We start from the raw sequence: 24,161 nt of genomic DNA on the forward strand, positions 1-24,161 counted from the left end.
CTGGGGCAGCTCCCAGTTCCAGGACTGGTTACCCCACACTGAGAGTGGGAATTGCAATGAAGGAGCAACTCCCTCTTTCCTGGCTGAGCTATACAACATTTTTCCCTATTTATCTGAAGGAATTCTTCCCACATGAGGAAACCCTGGGCATGGACTGAGGGGTTGTGATGGTCAGCACACGTGCACAGAGATGATGCTGCTGGATGCCTCAGGACTGGATTTCTCTTGCACAAAACCTTCCTGTGACTGCAAGGGAAGACCAGAATATGCAACTACAGCTGTTGAAATTCCTAAGGAAGGAATCTGCTGCATCTTAAAAAGGAAGTACAATGAACTGCTGGAATCCAAAGTAGGCACAGACAGAAACAGCCTCAAGCTGCATCAGGGGAGGTTTAGGTTGGATAGCAGGAAAAATTTCATCATGGAAAGGGTGGTCAGGCATTGGAACAGCTGTCCAGGGAAGTGGTGGGGTCATCATCCCTGGAAGTGCTCAAAATCTGTGTGGATGTGGCACCTGGGGACAGGGGTCAGTGGTGGCCTTGTCACTGCTGAGGGAATTGTTTGACTCAGGGATCTGAGGTTTTTTCCAACCTCAATGATTCCAGGATTCTCTAAAACCCTCTTGTCTCCAGCACCATCCCCTCTGCACAGCAAACTGCTATTTTAAGCCACATGATGATTAATCACTTGCTTTCATACTTGCATTTAGGTAGGGAATGTTTTGGATTATTTTTACCAAATATATTTAAAGTATATACAGTGTTAATTTGCTACATGATCTTTCATCACAAGGATGCAAACACAGGAATAATTTAGTTAAAATTGCAAATCAGGTGAAATTCCAAGGCTAACCAAACATTCTCTGAGCTGGGTAATGTGGGAAGACAAACACTGATAATGTGCTTTACAATCTGCTGCTGCTGAGGGACAGGGGAGAGGTGGATTCCAAAGGTGGCTCTTGGTTCAGGTGGAACACACAACACCCAGCAACTACAAAAAGGTCACCAAGTGCAAACCAGGACACAAAGGACTCTGCCATTATTGCAGATTTCAGGAGGTTGCTCAGAAAAACTCACTTCAGCTTCAAAACTAAAATTCAAAAAGCCAAACCTATCACAACCCAATTCAAGCCCTTCTCTGGTGTGCCCTGAGGGTCTCTGAGACCCAATTTGCAGAAAAATAATGATGAAGCAGTCTAAGCTGCTCTTCTTCAGTGTCACAATTTTCACTTCTTCTCTCAGACAATGAGATCTTTTTGTCAAACTGAAATAGCCACAAATAATCTACAATTTGTGTTTTCAAAATGCACCAAAAAGAACAGGCTCCTTCCTGCAGCCATGGACCACCACATTCACAGTTTTACCACGTGTTCAGTCACCCAACAGCTTCAGATTTCCATATTAGAATGGAAAAAAGCTATTTCTGCTCCAACAGAGCACAGAGACAATTTCCTATGCATAAGGTGAATAAACAACCTACCTCTATCTGCTTATCTTTGAAGATGTTGTTGATGCTGTTGTTAAAAGCTGCTCCAGAAAACATAGAGGTTATTGGGTATGTCAAGTCCAGAATAGTCTTAAACACCGAATTCATAACCTAAAAAGAAAAAAAAAGGTATTTCAAAGGTAAATACAGGCCAGAATCCATAGGAATATGTGCATTAAGGCTGCAATTCCAGAGACATCACATTCCAGAGTTCAGAGCCGACATGCTGGAAGCATCACAAGTGCAGAAAGTGTTGAGGAGACAGAAATACAACTGCAAAATCTACAACTAGGAGCTCCTTGTGTGGTAGATTTACATTTAGTAAACCCCAGAGCAGAAGCAAGCCCTGCAATAAAGCTCTGCAAGAATGAGCATTGTTTCCCCTGTGCCCCAGAGAGCTCCAGAGCAGCATGTCCAGCACAGGCTCAGCCTCTGCACAAGGCCATGGGTGGTGCAGCTCCATCCTTTGCATTTTTTTAATTAAAAAGAGATGTTCTGAGTTGTCTTCCTCTTCACTATCCTTCCCACAGCACCTGTGTTGTTCAGTGGTGTGGGAAGGAAACCATAAATCCATGGCAGAGGAATTGCTTCATCCATCTCTTCTCATTTGGGGATCACATCTAATTTTTCTCCCAGACTTAAAGCTTTTCTCTGCCTCAGTGGAAGCACTTAGAAAATCATGTCTGGGATTCTCTGGGACTCCAACAGGGTTCAGTCAAGCACATGTTATAGAGCTTTAAACACTTTCTATGGAGTAGGGACCATTATTTGTCATTTCCAAAGTCCGTGACTGGGACATGTTATGGATGCAGCATTTAACTGCTACAAATTCTCAGCAGCAGCAAGGGAAACCAAACCACATCAGGTTTCTAAAAGCACTATACGGTCCCTGCATACCAACCCTTCTAACACACAGATCCTGCAATTAAGCTTTCATGGATTCCTTTTTTTCCTCCATTCCACAGTGTTATTACACCTATGTACTGACTTACATGATAAAATTATGAAAATCCCTAAACTTTATGGCATTATGGCCATAGTATTTGTCCATAACCAGGCTACTGCTATCAAATCCTAATAAATATTAACAAAATTCAATGTTTAATATATTACACCATAGTAAAAATTTAAAAGATGACCATCAAACCAAATCAATTCCTTTAAAATTAAATAGGGTTTCAGTGGATGAAATATTTCCATGAGATGAAGTATTTTCTGTCTCTATATGTTCTCTGTAATTTAACAAACAACTTCTCAGGGATCAGGGCAGCCTTCCCAGACAGACACATGGAACAGCCTCAAACCTGCCAGCTGTTAAAGCAGATGTGAACAACATCTGGCCTTGGCTTTACTTTGGCAGTGATTTAATGAGCAGCAGAATCAGCCTACATTGTCATGTCCAGCTGCTTTCAGACTTCTATCAGGAATGTGCCTAGAGAACACGAGTGCAAGGATAAAAAAAGATCATTAAGAACAAGGATGGGAGCAGGAAATGTGGGAGAATGTAAAAGGCTGAGCACAAACCCAATGATGAAGCGTCAGCTTCATTCACATCCTCACTCTGGGTTTGATGTGGTGAGGACACTGTGCCAACCTAACTATAGACTGCTACCCACAGCTTCAGAAGGAGATGGAATTAGTGCTGCACCTAAAATAGGGATCAGGTCTCTCCAGAATGATTAAATCAGGGGAAGAGGAATCTACAAAGAGCCCTTTATTTAATACTGAAGAAAAATCTCTCCCACTCAGCCACTGGGCTTCCCTTGTTGCAAATGATATTTATAATGCTGAGCCCTCCACATTTCTGCTCATCATGACAGTGATCTTGCCCCATGGACAAAATACTACTAATTAACAGTTATTTCTTAATATCCTCATTCCTCAGAGGTGGAAGATGCCCTTTAGTTGAAGCTGATGGCCAACAGCCTCCCTCAGCCTTCCAGGAATAGCTGCAACCACCTCCTGTTGCCCAGATAAATTCACTTAAAGATCACCCTCTGCAGAAGCAGACAGAGCCTTCTGCCTCCTGCTCCACTTCCTACCAGGAGCTCTGGGATCGACTCCAGCAGCTCCAAGAGTTTCATCCCCTGACACCATCAGGATGGGAAGCCCAGCCCTGAGCCACCTTTGCTTTCAGGGCTTTCAGGTCATGGAATCATGGAATTGTTTGGGTTGGAAGGACTTTAAAAATCATCTCCTTCAACCCCTGCCATGGGCAGGGACACCTCCCACTGTCCCAGGCTGCTCCAAGCCCCAGTGTCCAACCTGGCCTTGGGCACTGCCAGGGATCCAGGGGCAGCCACAGCTGCTCTGGGCACCCTGTGCCAGGGCCTGCCCACCCTCCCAGGGAACAATTCCTTCCCAATTCTTCATTAACTTCTCATGAACTTTCACTTCTACAGCTCTGCTGCAAGATGAGCTTGTTTTTTAAAAAAGACCTTCAATCCCAAAATATTTTTTTTTTAAAGTGACCCTAGGGTATAAAAAGTTCAGCAAGGGAGAAGATTCTGCTCACAGAGCAGAAGGACAAGAGCAAAGGCACGTGATGATGGACAAGAGGAATTTTCATCTCTGGCTCTTTTATTCTTTGATGCAGCATTGTGGCAAACTGGTGTGAAAAGCCAGTATAATCCCAGGATTTTTTAATGTTCCTGACTATAAAAAGCCCCCAAGGTTATGGGAAAACTTATGCAACAAGAAAAATTTCAAACAGATCCACTATTTTTTAAACTACTCAAAAGATCATGCATTGCCTTTTTAGCATTCACTTACAAAGTTTCAATAAAACAAGGAAAGGAATTCACACAGAAAAAGATAATAAATCAATAAAACAAAAATATAACTCAGGGCTCGATGAAAATTGGCATGATAGGGGAAAAAAACAATCAGGACTAATTTCTGGCCAGATCAGCTCATTAAAGCACAGGATCTCCTAATGAACAAATAGAACAGGGTCAGAGGCAGAACCCTCACACTTATTTGAGCTGTCAGTGCCACCAGACAATGCTAGGCAGCAAATGATGGCAGTGTCCCACCTAGCCAGCTCTCATTCCCATCAGGAGCAGCATTTTAGCCCCACACACACCCATAACCATATTCCTTTCAAAGAATACTCCATCTTTGTGAAATACTTCTCCTTTGAGATATTAATCCTCCAATTAAAAAAACCAATAATCTGCAAACATTGAAGCTTTGGCTTGTTTGCTTTCCTGGTTAAACAGAGGTACAGAAGACACATAGAGACAATAAATAGCAACTAATCTGACTGGAAATTTTCATTTTCCCCCCTGTATTTTGACAAGAGTAATTTATTTCTAAGCTGCTTCATTAGGCGCAGAAAACACATCCCAATAAAAATATCCCTTTTCCCAGCACCAAATGTACAGCTAGAGAGATAACAATTTCTAAAAATACCAACAAGAGAAATAAATTCAGGACAAACAGCATTCAGTCTGATGGATTAAAAAGATATATAAGAAAAGCTCAGAGTTAAGTAATCCATCCCAATGAAGACATTTCCAAGCTCACAGCTCCAGAGGAGCAGGAGCAGCAGCTCCTGGAGCAGGGAGTGCTCCAGCCTTTCTGCCTGGCTGCTTCTGGGGCATCTCCTGCACTGGGGACAACGGGGAAGGTCCCATTTGGGACATGGGAATTTGGGATTATCTGGGGGATATTTCAGCTCTCTCACAGTCAGTCCCTTCAAGCAGATCTTCCAAGAATCCCCAGCAGAACTCTTGGCTGTTTTCCACACACTGGGGCTCCTTTCCCCTCTCCCTGCTCAGTATTAACACCATACAAGAGTCAACACCTCAGAACAGCCACTGATAAAAGATTTCTAATCCCCCAAACTCTCTGCATATTGCGATCTTGGAGAAGGGATTTCATGGCTCTCTTCAGTTTGTAGCCATTCCTGGGCAATGCTGGTACCAGAGGGAGGAGCCTCAAACAGAACAGGCTTTGCTTTTGTCCTCCTCAAACCCTTAGACAATTTCTGGGTTGGACATGGACCTGCAAGAACGCTCATGGAAGTCCTCATGAAAATCCATTCCTCATTATTAAGATCAAATGTTTGTTCTAACAGAGGTCAATCACTTTCTCCCACTACTTATTTGCAGGTTTCAAGGCACCTGAAACACCCCCAGGCCAAAAATTATCTCTTACCTTGTGAAACATTCTCTGAGCTTTTGCAATTTGTGCTCAAAAGTTAATAAACAGATTAAATGTCTTCACCTCTATTATTCTGATAAAAGTGACTGTGATTCCAGCTCTGGCAAGCTCCAGAGTGGGAACACAGTCCTGAGAAGCCCAGGAAACATCTCCAGCTCTGCCTCATGCCCTACACAGGGGAGACCTGACAAACAAGAGGAGAATCCTCTGGACAAATGCACAGAGGAAAATTCCATGGCTGAAGCCTAACCAAGAGCTGGGAGAGAGGGCAGAGAGCCCCAGAGTGCTGGGAAAGCACTGCAGGGAGGCATCAGTACCCACCCAGATGCTGCCCTGGAGGCACAAGGTGGCAAAGAGACAGCAAGGTTAAAAGGATGTCTGACACAATTCAGTGCAGTTGGTTTTATGTCTTTAATACTGAGCCTCCCCCAGGTTTGTGATTCCAGCAAACTGCTCTGGATCATAAACAGTTTATGTTTTGGGTGCTTCCCAAGCCCTCCAGGCACAGGCAGTTCTTAAATAAAAAGCATAAAATCCATATTCTTCTGGCAAGCAGTGATGGGGAGGAGAATCTGTCCCATAGTGTTCTGCCCACCAGGACAGCACAAACATCCCAGGGCCTCAATCTGGATTTCAGTGCCTCAGACAATCCAGCTTCCCAGAGACAGTTTTTGTTGCAAAGCCATGGCAGATTGGAAGATCCTTGGTAGACATAAACAGTGCCAATGACAGGGTCCTATTTCCCTCTGAAACCCAAGACCTAAGACTCTTAATCTCTGTTATAAAATTCCCTGTCACTTCATTTTCAGTAAGAAAATCTGCAGAAAAATGTGGGTTTGAAATGAAGAATAGAAACTTGCAACCATTAAATTTCAGAAATAACCTCACCTTCAGTCAGTCGGAACCAGTGACACCTGGGACAGTTTTCATCCAACATCCCAACAATACATAAAACCAAGGCCAGGCTGGATGGGGCTTGGAGCACCCTGGGATAGTGGGAGGTGTCCCTGCCCATGGCAGGGGGTGGGATGAAGTATCTCTAAGGTCCCTTCCAACCCAAACCAATCTTTGATTCCATGATAAATAAACTCACCCACTGAAGTCACTATTTAAAACCACCTTCATAAAACTTGGGTTAACTTTGAAACTAAGTTCTGCTTTGTACAAAATATGGAAAGTTAGGAATTTCTCCTGACCCAGAGCTCCAGTGCTGTGGAATGCACAGGCAGGACCAGGAGTGACACACTTGGGAGTTATTTAGAGAAGGATTACCTCTGTCATTCAGTTCCACTGACACATGACAGCATGTGAGAAAGAGAGAGAATAACACAAAAGAGAAACACATTTGTTGAGAGCTGGAAAGGAAACAGGTCCCAGGACATAAAAGAGAAGATAAAACAAAGATAACCACAGGTGAGCACACTGAAACATCATCACTGTGCTTTGACAGCGTGACCAGGATTTGTGCAGAGCTAAGCCATGCAATTGCCTCCTGACTCCTTGGACATGGAGCAGCTTTTCCAGGTGATCCATCACTGCCAGGCAGGGCTTGCTCTGTGGCACAGACACTGAAATTCAGGAGGCTGTACCTTCCTGGGCCTTGCTCCAGCTGAGGAGTGAATTCAGCATTCCCATGGCAGGGAAGTCAGCATTCCCATGGGAAGGAATTCATCATTCCCATGGCAGGGAACTCAGCATTCCCAAGGAGCGAATTCAGCATTCCCATGGCAGGGAACTCAGCATTCCCAAGGAGCGAATTCAGCATTCCCATGGCAGGGAATTCAGCATTCCCATGGCAGGGAAGTCAGCATTCCCAAGGAGCGAATTCAGCATTCCCATGGCAGGGAATTCAGCATTCCCATGGCAGGGAAGTCAGCATTCCCAGTGCTTACCATGGCCCACTGGCGAGCTTTGATCCTCATCTGGTTGTAGCTGCGCTCCTCGGCGTACAGGGCGCTCATGAAGGCGCCGATGGACGTGCCCCCGATCATGTCCACGGGAATCCCAGCCTCGATCAGGGCCCGGATAACGCCCACCTGGGAGCAGCCCCTGTGCCCAGGGAGGGAGAGAAAGGGGAAAAAAAACAACCACTGTCATCCAAAGAGTCATTGAAGGAGTGCAAAGGCTGGTGATGAATGGCGCCTTCTAAGGAAGCGGAGCCAGCGCCAGATGAGCTGCCAATCTCTTGCTAAACAAGCCCCGGTGCCAGGAACAAACATTATGAATGCAGGAATCCTCCCAGAGGATCCCAGGGAACACGACCACGCAGCCTGGATCAGTGGGAAAAGCAGGGAGATGAAAGCAGCCAAAAGCTGAGCTGGTGGATGGGCGAGGGGAACGTCAGCATGGATTAGAGGGAGCAGAATTTACTGGGGTCCCCCCAAAGCACCCAGGAAAGGCTGGAATTCAGAGTCCTGCCCATGAGTTTCTTTCCCAGTGATTCTCCACAGAAACTGAGCCAGCCTGGAGTATTGGGAAGGGGCACCACATGGATTAATAATGAATTTGAAGGTGGAAACAAAAGCAAGCAGAGACAAACAGTGATGAGAGGACAGAGGTTGAGCCTGCACACAAACCCAGGAGAGGGGCAGATGAGGAGGCAACTTTTGAGGATTCACAAATTCCTTCAGGAAAGTAAACATATTCCTTGATTTGAACTGCAGAAGGAATTCTGAGCAACAATAGAGTCAGGTGCTAAACAACAGATGAACCTCAGTACTGATGGGACAAGAGGAAAACAGAAGCTGCAACGCCCCTGCAGCAACCAGTTCTTATCCAGCACTGCTCACATGGATTTGGGAACCCCTGGGAATATTCCCTGAAAAACATTAACCTAAGGTTCAGTGCAACTTCAAGTGATAAATCAAAGAAACCAGAACAAAACAGAAAACGTAAGAACACACATCCAGGATGGGCCAGCCTTTGGAAAACTGTGAGCAAGCTCAGACTGCTCACCCAAAAAAAAGAACAGAACTAAGAAATGACAGAGACAAGCACAAAAGGTGACCAGAATATGGGATGGACTTCACATGAGGAGAAAGTAAACTCAAATCACTGACTGGAGAAGATCCTGACTGATGGGAAACATGCAGGGCCAGCAATGATATCACGGTGCAGAGATTTTAATGGAAAGGAAAGAATTTGCAGACAGGTGTACGTAGAGAACAAACTGGGGAAGCCACTGTTACCACATGCTGCAGAGGTCAAACCACAAATGGATTTAAATGTGGAAAGGATGAAGCAAAGGTACCAAGCTGCCAGTGACTACTAAACATGAAAATGAAGGTACAAGCTGGTGTTCAGGAGGCTCAGAAGCTGCTAACTGCTACAAACACTTGGTTCTGAAGCAGTCACTGCTCCCCACCATCAGAAATGAGAGAGCAGAGGTGGAACATTTGGTCTGATCCTATGAACATCTGATCAAATGTGATCTTTTATCCCCTAGTGTCAGAGGGATCCCTGTCCATCCCACAGAACCATTACAGAACCACAGAACACTGTGGAGGTGAATTGCCCTTCCAAGCAGTCCAAAGCTACTGCCTCTGCTTTCAAATGCTTTGTCCAGTGAATAAGAAACATTTTTGATTCGTTCATCCCATCTGGATGGATGCTTTGCAGTCTAGACCATAAAGCAGTAAAAAAAAAAATCTTCTTTTTCCTATTTTCATCCCATTTTCTGTCCCCCACAGTTTGCTCTATTTCCATCCTCCTTCCCCTTGCTGTTTACATCCTATAAATACTTGCTAACAGCTGCCAAGTCCACCATAGGTGTCATCTGGCCAAGCTATGCTGAACACATTCTTTCCATCCAAATAAATCCCCTCCAGCTGCTGAAATGCTTTGGGACAGGTTCGTGGTTATACGGGGTGTAAATGACTTCAATGACAGATCTGTGCTGCTGCACTCCAAGAGCAGAAAATGGCTCATTTAGCTTTCCTCTCTAAATTCCCCTTCCCCTCTTCTACTGCTTCTTCCCACAAGATGCCCTGAGTTAAAGGAATTATACTTTTATTTTGCCCACTGTTTTTAGGCTTTTAGAGTGCAGCTATTTTTGTACTCTGCTGCTCATACCTGGCACTTCCCACTGCCTCAGCCCCAATATTCCAGCAAGAAGCAGACCTTTCCCTACACCTCCTGCTCTCTGCAGACAGCCCACATCAGGTGCCTTTCTTAGAGCACAAGAAGTACCTTAAAGCATTTCCGGCTTGGAGGACAATTTTAAACAGGCCATGAGTAGCTTCAGACTGGATTCCCTCCCTTTAACTGTTTCTCCTGATTCACACATCCATAAATACAAGGGATTTGATGTGAGCACTCTGGATTCATTCCTACTTTGCTGCATGATGCCTTTACATGAATAACAAAAGATCATTATTACTTTTATTGGCAAGTCATCCCCTCCTGGTGCATCCAGAAGAGTCCCTGCCAATATCCCACTAATGTGACAGCCACAGATCTCCAACAGATTTACTGATCCCAAAACAAGATGGGAATCAATGTCCTTTTCTTGTTTGTAAAAGGACCTCCCATAAGCTGCCTGACTAAATTATGTTTCATTTATAAACAACCACAAAGCTGATTCTTCCAGCTCCAACACTTTGAGCAGGACCATTCTTGGAATTTGCAAACTAAATCCTGAAAAAAGACAAATGTGCCTGAGCCCCTCCTTTTCTCCAGGTACCACCTGACCTCCTGAAAGATAGAAATAGAGGGTTTTTTTCCCCTTCTCCCTACAGCTTTAGGTCATCACTGCCTCAGCAATGTTACTACAAGGGACTTCTCAACAACTCTTTGCAGTTGGTTCTGTCCTGGGCACTTCCCACTCCACAAACATGGGCAGGCTGCCAAGGGAATCGTGTGCTGGCTCAGGCATCCTGCCAGGCACTCACATCCCCTCTGACAGCATCCCTGGATACCACAGAGCTCCACTGGACACCTGCAAACTGAAGAGGAAAAGAAACTGAAGCCAGGAACAAGATCTATGTTAACAGCCAGAGGTCTAGTGCAGAAAAAAGCCCCCAGGGATTGTGCACTTCTTGTAACACCAGGCCAAATTTCACAGGGGAGATGTCCTGGTTTAGGGAAACATGGAAATACAAGTGTTGGGCAAGAGAAGAACAAAGGGAGATGGTTTGTGCCAGAGCTGTACCTGCACAGCAGTGACAACACAGGAACAGAGAAAACCTCCTGGTGACACAGAGCTGAATGAAACTACTGCAGGGGAAAGGAACAGGGGAATGCTGTTACACGGGAGAAGGAGCACCCCAGAGAGGGGAGACACACACAGCGTGTCCCTGGAGCTGCACATGCAGCTTCCCCCACCCCAGAGCTGCCTGAATGCAGCATCTCGCCTGCCAGAACTAACACTGCCCCAGGACAGGGACAAGGGGCCTAGGGACAATGACCCACAAGATGACTTTCAAATCATTTCTAACAGAAGCCAAAGATCTGCCCAGGAGGTGTAGTCAGTATCTGAACAGAAACTCTTTTCCAGTGTGTTCAGTGCCTAGGGCAGACCTGATTCATTAATGTCCTTTGCAGAGAGCTGAACCAGCATCACCCAGCTCCAGGAGGAGCTGGAAGCCAGAGCCAGGCTCTGTTCTCAGCCCTGCCCCTGCCTCAGCCTGACCTGAGCAACACAAAGCAGCAACTCTGGGCATCAGCTGCCCCAAGTGTTGCTTTCTGCACTCACCAAACCATGATCCCTGTGCTGAATGAGCCTCCAGAAGTTGTGCTGGGTAAACTTCAGCATCATTTCTTCTTTACTACTCATGGTCACAAAGAGGTCACTTGGTCTGGTCAGCTGGACAAGAAACTGAGGGGAGACCTCACTGCAGGCAGAGGCTCCTTGTGAGGGGAAGGACAGGAACAGTTCTGATCCCTCCTCTGGCATGACCAGGGACAGGAGCCAGGGAACGGCTGGAGCTGGGCCAGGGCAGGCTCAGGCTGGAGATGAGGGAAAGGTTCTTCCCTGAGCCAGAGGGTGCTGGGCACTGCCCAGGCTCCCCAGGGAATGGTCCCGGCCCCGAGGCTGCCAGAGCTCCAGGAGCGTTTGGACAGCGCTGCCAGGGATGGACAGGGGGGATTGTTGGGGGGTCTGGGCAGGGACTGGGGCTGCACTGGGTGATGCTGGTGGGATCCTTCCAGCTCAGGAGGTTCTGTGATTCTGGGAAAGAAATGACCACAAAGCAGGGAGAGGAGTTACAGAGTTGGAGACCTGCTTCCCTAAATACCTCAGCCCAGCACACACAGAGAGCTCAGCCTTTCTGTCAGAAAATCTTGCAGGAAGATTCCTGCTGCTGAAATGAGCCCTTGATTTCATCCCCAGGGGAAGTGCTGCTGCCATGTGACTGTAATGCATGAAGGCCAGAGCAGAACTGATAAAAGGAGAATTCCCCTGCGAGCCATACATGTGCCAGTTCTGCACGTGCTGCCAGAGCTGGGATTAATGAGGTTCTGGAGAAGGCAGTGAATGCAGCAGGACATCCCAGATCCAAGTGCCAGCAGGAAGGCAGACTATCCTCCCTGCTCAGGGGTTGAAAGAAACACAGTCTATACAAAAACAGCAGTTTGTGTGCCAGTATTTTCCCCACAAACCATGTTCAACACACCAGCAGGATGCTGCCTGTGTTTGAAAGAACCACCTGAGCCTGGGAGCAGCCAGAGGGGACACTCACTTTTCAGACCATGGCTAAGGGGGCAGCCAGGCAAGGCTGCAGCTCAACCACCTCCAAAGTCCAGGTCAGCTTCAAAAAGGAAATTGGGTTCAAAGAGGAATCCAGCCCAGGCATTCAGCCTCACCAGCCCTCACCTCTCCTCTTGACTGACTCAGCAGCCTGAAGATCTCCCTGAATGCTCTGAAGATGCTGTTTCCTTTGGCTAAAGAAGGATTAGGGCCACGGCTGCTGCAGAGCTCTGCTGTGTCTCCCACCAAAGCCCTCCCAGAGTGGAACACAGCTTCTGCCCCTCCTTCCTAATGGAGCTACCTGCCAAAGGAGGCAGAAAAAGAGAGAAATTGTCAAGGACACTTTATTAAGCTCCATTAGAGCCCCAGAAAAACTGAATTAAGACACCCTCAGAATCTTAAAACTCCTGAAGCAGCAAAGCCATAAAAACAGCTTTTCCCTGGAAGGGCTGTCCAGCCCTTCACAGGCTGCTCAGGGCAGTGGAGTCCCCAGTCCTGGAGGGGCTTAAAAGCCACATGGATGTGACACTTGGGGACAGGGGCTAGTGCTGGCCTGGGAAGTGCTGGGGGAATGGTTGGACTCTATGATCTTAAAGGTCTTTTCCAACCTTACCAATTCTGCAATTCTATGAATTTGTATTTACCATGTCCATTTTGTGCAAAAAGTGGTGCCTTGGGTAACCACTCCCCCAAACCTACTCTGAGCACAACACAAATAAACTGAAGATGTCTGAGCTTCCAAGCCCACAGGATTGGAGAGCACATCCTGAAATCCACCATGTCCAGCACACAGGGACCATGGCCCCAAAACTGGGCTGGTGACAGAGCCTGCAGCTCTCAGAGTAACAAATGCAGCTACAAGCACTACAGAACCTTAAACTGAGGGGTGGTGGTGGTTCTAGATCCTTCCTGGAGTCATTGTGGAGGTGTTCTTTGTATTGGGGTGAGTGGAAATTGGATGTTGTTAATGTGAAGAGCTATATGAAGTGGCATCAGGAAAGGTGACATAAGGAAAAGCCCCTTCTTTACATAAACAGTAACATTTTTTGGTGTGCTCTCTGGCTGATCCTGGCATTGAGTGGTTCAGTCACTGCTCAGAAATGGAAGTTGCTACAAGTTGCAACTGGACTATCTCCAGTTGGCACCTTCGAGCTTTTGCAGTAGCAGAAATATACCCAAATGTTGCTTTAAAATCTAATCCTACTTATATCTTCCCAATAACATTATTTCCCAGCTTTCCTGACCATAAAATTTCCCAGCATCATAAATCAGCCAGAATTAATGCAGTGATTTTCTGCCAGACCCAAAGGAGCACAGAAACCAGACCCCTGCACTTCTGCAGCCATGGTTCTATGTGAGCACTTACAAGGAACTTTCCAATCTTGCCAACATTAATTAATTGATTCATCAACTAAGCACCATTTCTAAGCTAAATAGAGGGAATAATACCACATTACTGGGTTCTCATTCTAACATCCAACAATCAGCAGGACCTCTCCCAGCAGCTGCCCTGGAGGAAGCTTTTTCCCTTCCACAGCCCACATATATTGATCTAGAGACCTGAATTTTTCTTTTCTTCCCCTCCATTAATCTCATTCCATCCTCTCACTTAGCTTTGTCCTCCTCAGATTCCCACCAGCTCCTTAAGCCAGAGCTCAGGAGCTATTTTCCTTTGGCCTTGCCATGCTGCAGAGGTCACACACTGTGCCAGGCAGGCACATCTGGCAGAAAAAGTATCTCCTATTTATCACAAGCCCAGTGAAATCCTCTTCCTGCAAGAAAATCCAAATACAATGTCCTTTTATAGCCCTGATCTTGTTTCTGCTTTGTACACTAACTTTAGAACAAGCTTTAAACAAAGAGATTTGTGCCCAACACAGAAATAAATGAGCAAAATGTGTTCAGCCCTTCCAAAAGAGCTGTCAGAGCTACCAAGCCCTGGGGTGTGAAGGGATACAGGAGGAAGGCACTGGAGAGGAGAAAAAGCACAAAATAGTCGAAGTAAATTATAAAATGCACCAGGGTTTTTATTTTCTGATCCCAGCTGGCAGCAGCATGCTCAGAGAGGGGCACAGGGAAGTGGCTGAATGACAAACTGCACCCACTCGGGGATGTCACAAAATCCTGTCTCTTACTCTGAGCCAAGGAACAATTCAGTTATCATCTGCAAAGCAAGATAATTTCTTTGGAAAACAAATATTCCTCCTTCCTCACCCCTCTGGGACTTATTTATTAAAGCCTTGGAAGAGCCCATTCTGAGCACAACATCTGGAAGCTGCAGAAATAAGACCAAAACACTTTAGAGAATATAACTGAGAATTAACTTTTTCTTAACAGGAAAGCTCACTGCCCAAGTGAGGCTGGACAGAGATTCCCCAAAATCACAGCAATGCAAGAACCATACTCCTGAAAACAGAGGGACTTGCCAACAGAGCTTTACAGCTGCTCCATGGGAAGTGAATACAGCACATGCTTTTACATCTGATAAAAAAGGTGCAAAACTAGCAACAAGAGCTGACCCACAACTCTACCACCTCCTTGTTTGATTTTATCTGTTTATCAAGGCACTGTTGTAAATAAATGAGTTTGGTGTGAAAGACTGGATATCAGGACGGGAGAGTCCAATCAAACCACCTGCAATTAATTTTAGGGTTTTTTTCAAGCAGTAACTTCGAAGTGGATTACTCCCAAGCTCCTGCTGCTTGGAGGGTTTAACAGAAGCTGTTATAACCTTCAACCTCCGTGGCAGATGGGAGCAAATGAGCAATTACAGAGGTGCTGCAGATGGGAAAAGGAAAAATCAGTACATTAAGCATTCCGTGGGTGCCAACCCATATGAACATGGCTTTTGTGGGCACGTGATGACCCAAGCGTTCCACAGCTCTCTGAGCAATTGGCATTCAGGGAATGCGGGAGCAGCCACAGGCTCTGCCTTTCGCCCAGCTCCCTGGAGGCAGAGTTCTGAACTGCTGCACAAACACAATTAAAGCACCATGAACGCGCCGGGCATGGCTCCTCCCTGCAGAAACCCAAGCAGAGTCTCTCAGGAGCAATTTAGGCTGCAGCTTCTTCCAACCATCTGCAAACACAGAGCCAGAGGCCCCCAGAGGGGCTCCCAGCCATGTCTCAAGAGCTTTGCTCATCAACAGAAAATACAACTCACTGATTTATTTTTAGGGGTTGTTTTCTGTTTGTTAAAACAACCTAACTCTAGGGTTGACCTGGATAAGACTCAAATTAGATACCTGAACATACATGATCATCATCTTTTCCCAATAGGAGCTCACCTTCCTCACCTTACTCCTCTGGCCTATCCAAAAGAGCAGCAGAAGTAAAACACCAAGTCAAAGGTGCAGTGTTATATTTAAGGATAAAGACTTTTGCTGCTTTTCTGTTATTTCACCTCCTGAATATTGTCCTGGAATCAAATCCAGGTTTTGAAAGATGATGGGAATCCAGAAGCCTGACTCTGGACTTCAGCTTTCCATCTGGTTTATCTGCATGTGGCAATGGGTGTTCCACTTGTGACAAGAGCCCAGACACCCAGCACAGGACACTTCTCTGAGCACCTAGAGGAGCAATTACAAGTTCTGAAGCCCCCCCATGCATCAGTCTGGGCTTCAAAAAGGGATATCACAAATAAAAATTCCTCTCCACTGTGCACTGAGGTACAGACATTTATCTATACACACACAAAAGCCATAACACAGGTCACCAAACAGCTTCCCCTCCTCCAAAAAGCTCCCAGCCAGTTCAGGCTGGCCGTGATGGGGGAAGACTGCAAAGGCCACGAGGATTAACTTCAGAGCTGCCAACTTTCTGCCTTTCCAAAGTCAGAAGACAGACTGGCCTGGTGTACAAAGGGATTACTTTGAAGAAGAGAAAGGCTGAAAGATACTTCAAGTGTTCAGAGGCTGGAGTGTTGTTTTTTTTTCCATGACACAAAGCCGACTGAGCCCCTTTTGTACCATTTTGATACTTTCCTGCTGCAGAAATGTTGCTTCCTCAGCTGTTACTGGGCACTGACAGACTGCAGATGCTGCACAGCAAGCCTGATTCTTCCATTTAAACCCAGGGAACAAGCATTTTTCAAGTTCCTTTCACATCTCAGCTTAATTTGCTGGAACTTCAGAGCATGATCAGGATGAGGAATGGGATCCTTTTAGCAGCACATATTCCTCAAGACCTGTCTTGCTAGAGGAGAGGAAAACACAGCTCAGTACCTCCAGCAAGCACTTGGAAATGGAACAGGAATTTCAGGGATGCTGCCTGACTACATCAGAGGGAGAGAAAGAAAAGACAGGAATTGCAAAAAAATCCTTCCTCTTGTCTTGTCTAAGTGGAAATCAGGAAATGGTGTGAACCCAGTGCAGAAGGGCTCAGTCTGTGCCAGACAGGCTCCACTCAGGGCTGCCAGACACCAGGCTGGAGACAGGAATCTTGGCCAGCCCCCAGCACCCAAATCCCTCCTGCCAGAGGAGGCAAAGATACCCCCAAAGCTCAGCATAAACACTGCTCATGGCTTGGCACTGCACAAGGTGTCACCTGGGCACCCCTCTGCTGCTGGAGTGAAGTCAACTCCATCACAGTCATCGGGTGGCAGTATCAAGCAAATTCCCCAGACACATCCAACCCACGAGGCTGCAGCATAAATCCATTGACATTTGGAAATAACATCCTGAAACCCCAAACAACTCCTCCTGATAATGGTTTGTGTTTTTCTTCCCTGTAAGTGCTCCAGAGCTATTTCAGAGCTGCACAGGGAGGCCTGCCCAGCTGCCTACACTGTGTTTCACCAAAGGAGAGAATAGCTCTGAGGGTTTAAACCATTTCCTCAATCCCATCAGAAGCTAAACCCCAGCTCCACGAAATCCTGCCTGTCCCTTCCTCTCCCCAGTGATTGAACCTTCAGAGTCACCAGTGGCTCATGGCACCAAGAGCACCTTGGAGAGGCTGGTGCTGTCCTTCCAAACCCCTCCTAGCCAGGGTCACAATGAATAACAATGGTTTTTAGCAACAGTTTCATTCCATGATTTACTTCAGAACAAGCATTTTCTCAGGCTATGTTTTCTGAGCACTTCAGGAAAAAACACAACCTTGAACCCAATTTTTGTACATTTCAAGATGTCAGCTCTGTGCCCTGTGAATATCAAGCATCGTGAGGCAGACACCGAATGAAGGGGATATCTGTGCCCCATTACAAACCACTGAAAGCAACATTAAACATCACAATCAATAACCTATTTGCAAACTTGGGGCAGTCCTGAAGCCCACTGCATGATCTGGAAGGATTTCAAAGTCAAGTGCATCTCTGCTGACACACAGGGACACACCAGGATAGCAAAAGAAGTTGGCAAACTGCCTTTTTTCACAATAGGTGAAACTCCCACAACCTGTGAGAGGACTTGAAAGCAAAGACTGAGAAAAGAACTAAAGGGCAGATGTAAAGAAGACAAGAAGGAATAAATGTGGAGCAAAAACAGTGCAAATAAACTGGGAAATCTCAAGGACTGGATGTGTTAGAAAGGGAAAAGAGACTTACAGACTGGCAGACACAGCCAGGTGGGAAAAGAAAAAGGGAAAATAGGTTGTGTATGATCTAGATAGAAATGGAAGCATGGACAAACATTGTTAGGCAAGTTCTCAAGGTATTACTTTTATCCTCCAACACAAGAAACTGGTCACGACACACTTGGGCTCCAGAGACCCTTTATCTCTCCTGCCCCTCACCAGACTCAGTCCATTAAGTCCTGAACCCAGCAAAGGAGCTGAAAAACATTTACTGTTCCAATTTATGTGAGGAACATCAAGAGCCCAGGACATTCACATGGGATTTTCTTTCATCCCTTCTGTAATCTCTATATTGAGTGTCTTTAGGATCCCATAGGTGGAAACACTGCTCTGTTCTTTCTGGCAGTGTTTTCCAAGTGGTTTTCTCTGGAGCTGCCTCCTTCAGGCAACAAATTCCTCCCCTCTCCTCCCACACATCCTAAGAGCACACTGTCTGGGTGCCTGTGGTCAGGTTTAATAGCTTAAGAAAGTAACTCCCCCCCCCATATTTCCAGTTCCCTCCCTGTATTTGAGGTTCAGTAATTGACCTTAGGAGCCCATCAGCTCCATCTCAGGTCCTGCAGCTCTGCAGTGGCAGTTTTAAACAACATTCACAGGCACACACTTGTCCTCCTTACAGGGGTAAAAAGCCTCCTATCATTAGTTACCTGTCTTAGCTGAGGAATAAGAATTAATCTTCCTTAACTGCTGGAACTGAATCTGAAGCACCTGCACCACAAAACCTCAGAGTCTCCCCAGGAGGTTTTGTTATTGCCCAAGACTGAACCCCAGGGTTTCATAACCACAATGCAGGAAAAGGAGCTGCAGTCTGGGAAAGGGAGCTGTCAGCACCATGGGAGCAAATTGTCCATGTCAAGGACAGCACTTTGTCATTGGAGCAGCATTTCCACCTCGAATTTCAGCTCTTTATTCCTCAGATATTGCACCACATGTGGGAAGTTGGGCTATGAGGTGTTAGTTCTATCACTGCAGCACCAGCCACCCCTTGGAGCCAAACCTCGGTCCTGATCCAGGGGACATCACCTTTATTAGGCTCTAAAAGCCCTAAATTAAATATTTTTTGTGCAGTCTTTCCTGTTTTCTCTCCCTGCTTTTGTGGATCATGGAGCAAAAGATGATGTTGCACAAGGGATCTCAGCTCTTCTCCACAGCAGCAGTGATGGAAAACAGACCTTCCCATGTTGCTGTTTGACCTTGAGAGAACTAAACAGAGCCCCAAAAAAGCAGAGGTGCAATTTCCACCCTCCTTTCCTTGCAGCATATTCCTCAGTCATTCCCACTGTTGCATTACCTTGTTACACTGATGAGAATTTAAATGTTCATTAATTCTGGCAGCTTGTCAATTTTTCCTTAACGAATTCAAGCAAGGGAAAGAACAGTGGCTTCATGACTCCTCTCAGGAAAAAAAGCTGATGAGAATTTCACAGGAGGCAAGAAAGAAATTTCTTTTGCCTGCAGTGACCCTGTTGCCAAACACCAGACCTGCACTATGCAGTGCAGAAGTGAAAGTTTCTTGGAGTTAGGATGGCAAAATCCAATAAGGAAGAGGCATTGAGCATCTAAATAACAGGTTAAGCACCAAACCCCATTACCAATTATTCTGCAAAAAGGACAGAATTAAGAAGCAGCTGCCCTCAGCCAGGATGAGACTACAAGGGTTTTGCTTTAAGGCTCCTCTGCATGTTAGACTAACAAACCAAACAGAAAAATAAATCAACCCCCAAAACTTAATAGTGTGTTTATTAACAATTTCTGACTCTGCACATGAGCATATTGCACACTCAGCTTCTGTATCCTGCTGGCTCGGCCAGCGTTTAATTGCTGGGTGTGTAATTAAAACGCGGCGTCACCAGCCAAGGAGCAGCAGCACCACATCCCTGTGCCTGCTGAAGGCAGCCAGGAGCTCCCCAGACAGCCTGAGGAGGGATATCAGATCTCACAGCACAGCACTTACTCACTTGAAAGTGTTTTACATGGGTAGATCAAGTCATCAATCCCCAAACTTGATTCCTTTCTTAGGAGGATGGAGCAAGGGAAGCACCAGAGGGTCTGGTCCAACCAAGAGCTCCTCATCTCCCAGCCACACTTGAGGGCTAAAAGCACTGGCACTCAGAAAAGCGACGTGATCCTCTAAAGTTCCCAAAATCGGTTTCAAGTTTTTCCTTATGGTGTGTTGGGAGCTTTGATAATTTATTTTCTGCCGTGACTGCTCAGAAACCAAAGGGGCAAAACCCTCCCAAGTATGCTGCCACACTGGGATCAGCCTCCTAACAGAAGTTCCTGGAGGTGCAGGTGTGCATCCACCACATGCCCAGGTGGTTGTGGGCACGCCCCACCTGCTCCTGGTTTGACCCACCAAACAGGACAGTGACACCTGTGCATCCCTTCCAGGCACTGAATGCAGCTCTGCCCATCCTGCCTGTGCCAGGGCTTCAACCCAGTGCAGACAAAGAACAAATTCCTTGCACCTTCCTGAAGAACAGGTCAGTGTCTGGTGGCAGAGACAGAAGGCAAGATTGACAAGCAGGTTTTTACTTAAAGTAGCCTGAGTGAGCTGGAGCTGCAGCAAAACATCACAGACACAGAAAATCCTCCATGATTTATTCTCCCTGCAATTCTGGACTCAAACACAGAGTGCAGAAAGCAAATGTGATCTTCTGAGAGCAGAACAATTGAGATCTGCCTCTCAGGGACTCTCCTAGCCTCTTCATCCCTGGGTAAAGTCATTGAATAGGAAGATAAAGCCAGGCTTTAAGAAGCTCAGCAGCAGCCCATGAGTGACCAGCTGAAGATGGACCTGCCTGTTTGTCCTTCTCTAAGAGCTTGGAATGTGAGCACCCTGCACGTGGCACAGGCTGCAGCAGCACAGACAGAGGAGACAACAGAAGCATTCATCAGACACACAGATCCCATAACAAAAAGGGCAGAATTTGCTTCCCCTACACTGCTGCTTTTATCCTCCCTTTCCAGAGGGCCAGAGCTGGAAACAAGGCAGAAAGGACAAGTTACTGAATCAAGCCAACTGCCCAAAATGAAAAAGTCTGAGCCACATCTGTAGTGTCATCAAGAAAACTGTGTGCAAAAAACTCCAGCTACTTGACACATCAAGTGTTGAAGGGAGATAATAAGTTTGAAGAGAAAACTAAACAGAAAAAGGAGAAATGAAAAACACCCTGATGAAATATCTATAAATATCCTTTGGCAGAGCTCCTCAGGAGAGGTTGAGATGCTCAGGGTGGGATTGCTGGGGTGCTTGTACAGGGACAGGAGTGAAGATCCTTGTGGGTCTCTTCCAGCTCAGTACACTCCATGATTCTGGAACAGCTCAACCCATTTCTGTTCCCCAAAGCTTAGGGATTCCCAGATACTTTTGTAATAATTATTTACTCCCTAGAAAGTTCACTTTTCGAACAGCTTTGCTAAGCATAGCAAACCAAAAAAGGGGTGGGCTGTACGTGGGAGGGCTAAAGGTCAGGACAATTATTTATGGAAGGTTTATGCCTTTGTTGCAGAGCTTGATGTGTCATTATTCTTGCAACTATACCTCAAAGGTATTATTTTCCTAAACACAAATCCCCTTTCCTTCCCTCAAACTTCACAACGTTTCTAACTAAAATTAAGTTAGCATTTAACAAAAGCAAAACACTGTAATTTTAGAACCGTATCACTTCAAGTTGTTTTATTTTTATGCTCACAGGAGAAAGAAAACCTTTAGTTCCAATAAGCCTTTTGTCATGACAAACCACAACGATAATTACTAGGAGGCTGCTCTTGGTAAAACCTCCCAATCTGGCTGTCACTGGGAAGCCAGACAAACATTCCCAAAATAACAACTAAATAATTGATATTACTGAAGCCACAGAACAGAATACACAGAACAAATACCCACCAGCCAGCCCCTGTCACTGTCACCTCTCCCTGGCTGTGTAACCTGCGTGAATCCTGCTCTGAGAGAGCAAGCTGGGAGGTTACTCATTGTAATTATTCTCCAAAGGCCATCAACAGTCTGTGCAGAGACCCACAAAGACATTCTCAGTCTGACTGTGCTTTAACCACAGGATGATTTTAAGTACCTAACCTAATCTCTTTAAATTCCCTTGTTAGTACAAATGGGCAATCTAAGAATTTATTTTGCCCTTCCAAAGGAAGAGGTTCAGAGTAATTCTAAACCTTTATATGGTTCAGAGTAATTTTGTCTTTTCCCCAGTCTTAATTATATCCTCACTTTGAAAAATCTTTACCTAACCACAATTGAGATGATTATTTAATGACTAGAACAGCATTCTGTACCTTTCCAGGGAAAACAAAGTGCTCACACAATTCCTGTGCCAGCCTGGAACCCCTGAACAAGCATTTCAGTCCATGGCATAGAAAACATTTCAAAGAAGGAAGAAGTAACCCTTTTTTCCACTCTGCCCTTAATCCTCTTCAAGTCCTCCCCATTCAAGGATGCAGGAATGAGCAGAGTGATGGCTAATGGCCCATGGCTCCTTGCTGAATGGGTGATGAGCATCCAGAGACCCCAAAGCCAACACAGCAGCAGAGCAGCTTTGCAGAGGGACAACACAGGACCAACACAGTGACCCTGCTCCTCCTTACCTCGGATCCTGCACACCCACAGGTGGGAGCTTGCAATTAAGTAGTAGAATAAAAAAAAAAAAAAAATAAACAGTTTGGCAAAAATTACAGCAGTGTTAAGAGAAGGAAGGAAGGGAATGAGCAAAATGTGCTGCCAGCAGTACAGGAGTGCACATATGTAGCATGACACAGGCCCTGGTAGAGGCAGAGATATCAGCTGGGAACAAAGCACAAACCACAAATGCTCTGTATCAGTGGATGAGAAGCCTCCTGAGATACTCAGATAAAACAGAAGCTCCCCTCTGCTGTTCTGCTTTGTGTCTCCACAGGACAGAGCTTATCTTGGAAATGAAATCCTGAAACCAACTCTGGTGAGGGGCTGTGAAAGGGAGCAGGATCAAGGCACCTGTGAGACACTCGAGGAACCAGCTCTGGCAGTGTCAGCACCAGTGACTGCTCAGGAGGAGCTGGCACAAAGGAGCTCCAGCCTTTCCTGCAGTGAAGGCTCCCCTGAAGCACGCGCTGGCCCAGTGACAAAAATGTGATATTTCTGTGCACTTAAACAGACAGACTGCGTGCAAATTAGGGATTTTGGTTTTTTTGAGTGCTGTATTTCAAAGCACACTTTCAAAGCAGAGCTTCAAGAACACATCGATGGAGACAACGAAGGCAGCGCTTGCCTGAGACAAAGGGCAACTCAATTCTGTCTCAACAGAAAACTCTCCAAAGTAAAAAGGGATTCCAAAGAAAAATGCCAGCAATAATTTATTTCTAAAGCTCACTGGAGTTTCAGATGGAATTCTAACAGAGTACTCAGCACACACCTTGTCCTTGTATCTGTAAAAACACAGTCTTTCTCTAAGGTAAGGCTGTCAAAGTCTATGGGTACCTGGGGGTTTGGAGGATTATAGAGATGAGAACATCCTCCATTAGAGTACATAATTCCTCTTACTGCTCAAATTTTGAAAGCTTTGAGATACTGTGAGCCGTTTTCTAATATAAGAATCCATAAGGGAAAAAAAATCCATAGTGTAGGCCAACAGAAAGAAACGTCATCTTTCGTGCCCTGGTCACCTCCTGGTATTAAACCATTATGAGAGGCCTCGAGAGGTCACAAAAACTCATGTTCCTTCTGCAGAAATCCTGCACAAATCCCCACGCAGACTAAGTTTGTGTAATTCCTCAGTGTCTCCTCCCCCAGATACTGCCTGCAGAGCAGACTTGGTGTCCCAGGATCTCTGTTATCCTGAGGGATCTGTCCCAGCCCAGGGACAGCTCTCAGATGTGCTGGATGCACCAGCACAGAATCCCAGAGTGCTTTGGGTTGGGAGGGACCTTAGAGCCCATCCTGTCCCACCTCTGGCCTTGGGCACTGTCTCCTTGCCCAGGTCAGGCTGCTCAGAGCTCTGCCCAGCCCAGCAGGATGCCCGGAGCCACCCCATGCAGCCCAGCAGGATGTCAGGATCATACCCAGCACAGAAGGATGCCCAGGATCATGCCCAACAGGATGCCCAGGACCATCCCAGGCCCAGCAGGATACCCAGGACAATGCCCAGCCCAGCAGGATGCCCAGCCCCATGCCCAGCCCAGCAGGATGCCCAGGACCATGCCCAGGACCATGCCCAGCCCAGCAGGATACCCAGGACAATGCCCAGCCCAGCAGGATGCCCAGCCC

The 24,161-nt window shown here is 46.2% G+C and overlaps 1 protein-coding gene across 4 annotated transcripts in view; it reads right to left on the minus strand.

The window, feature by feature from the left end:
* PNPLA7 (patatin like phospholipase domain containing 7) overlaps window positions 1–24,161 on the minus strand; it is a 125,679-nt gene that overhangs the window by 21,445 nt on the left and 80,073 nt on the right. For all 4 annotated transcript variants that reach the window (XM_062505452.1, XM_062505454.1, XM_062505455.1 and 1 more), the window contains 2 exons: window positions 7,545–7,701; window positions 1,480–1,596 (listed from right to left, as the gene is read on the minus strand). In XM_062505452.1, the coding sequence (XP_062361436.1) occupies window positions 1,480–1,596; window positions 7,545–7,701 (274 nt within the window). The remainder of the gene's footprint in view (window positions 1–1,479; window positions 1,597–7,544; window positions 7,702–24,161) is intronic.

This window comes from Cinclus cinclus, chromosome 19, assembly GCF_963662255.1.
Source record: "Cinclus cinclus chromosome 19, bCinCin1.1, whole genome shotgun sequence".
Taxonomy (NCBI): Eukaryota; Metazoa; Chordata; class Aves; order Passeriformes; family Cinclidae; genus Cinclus; species Cinclus cinclus.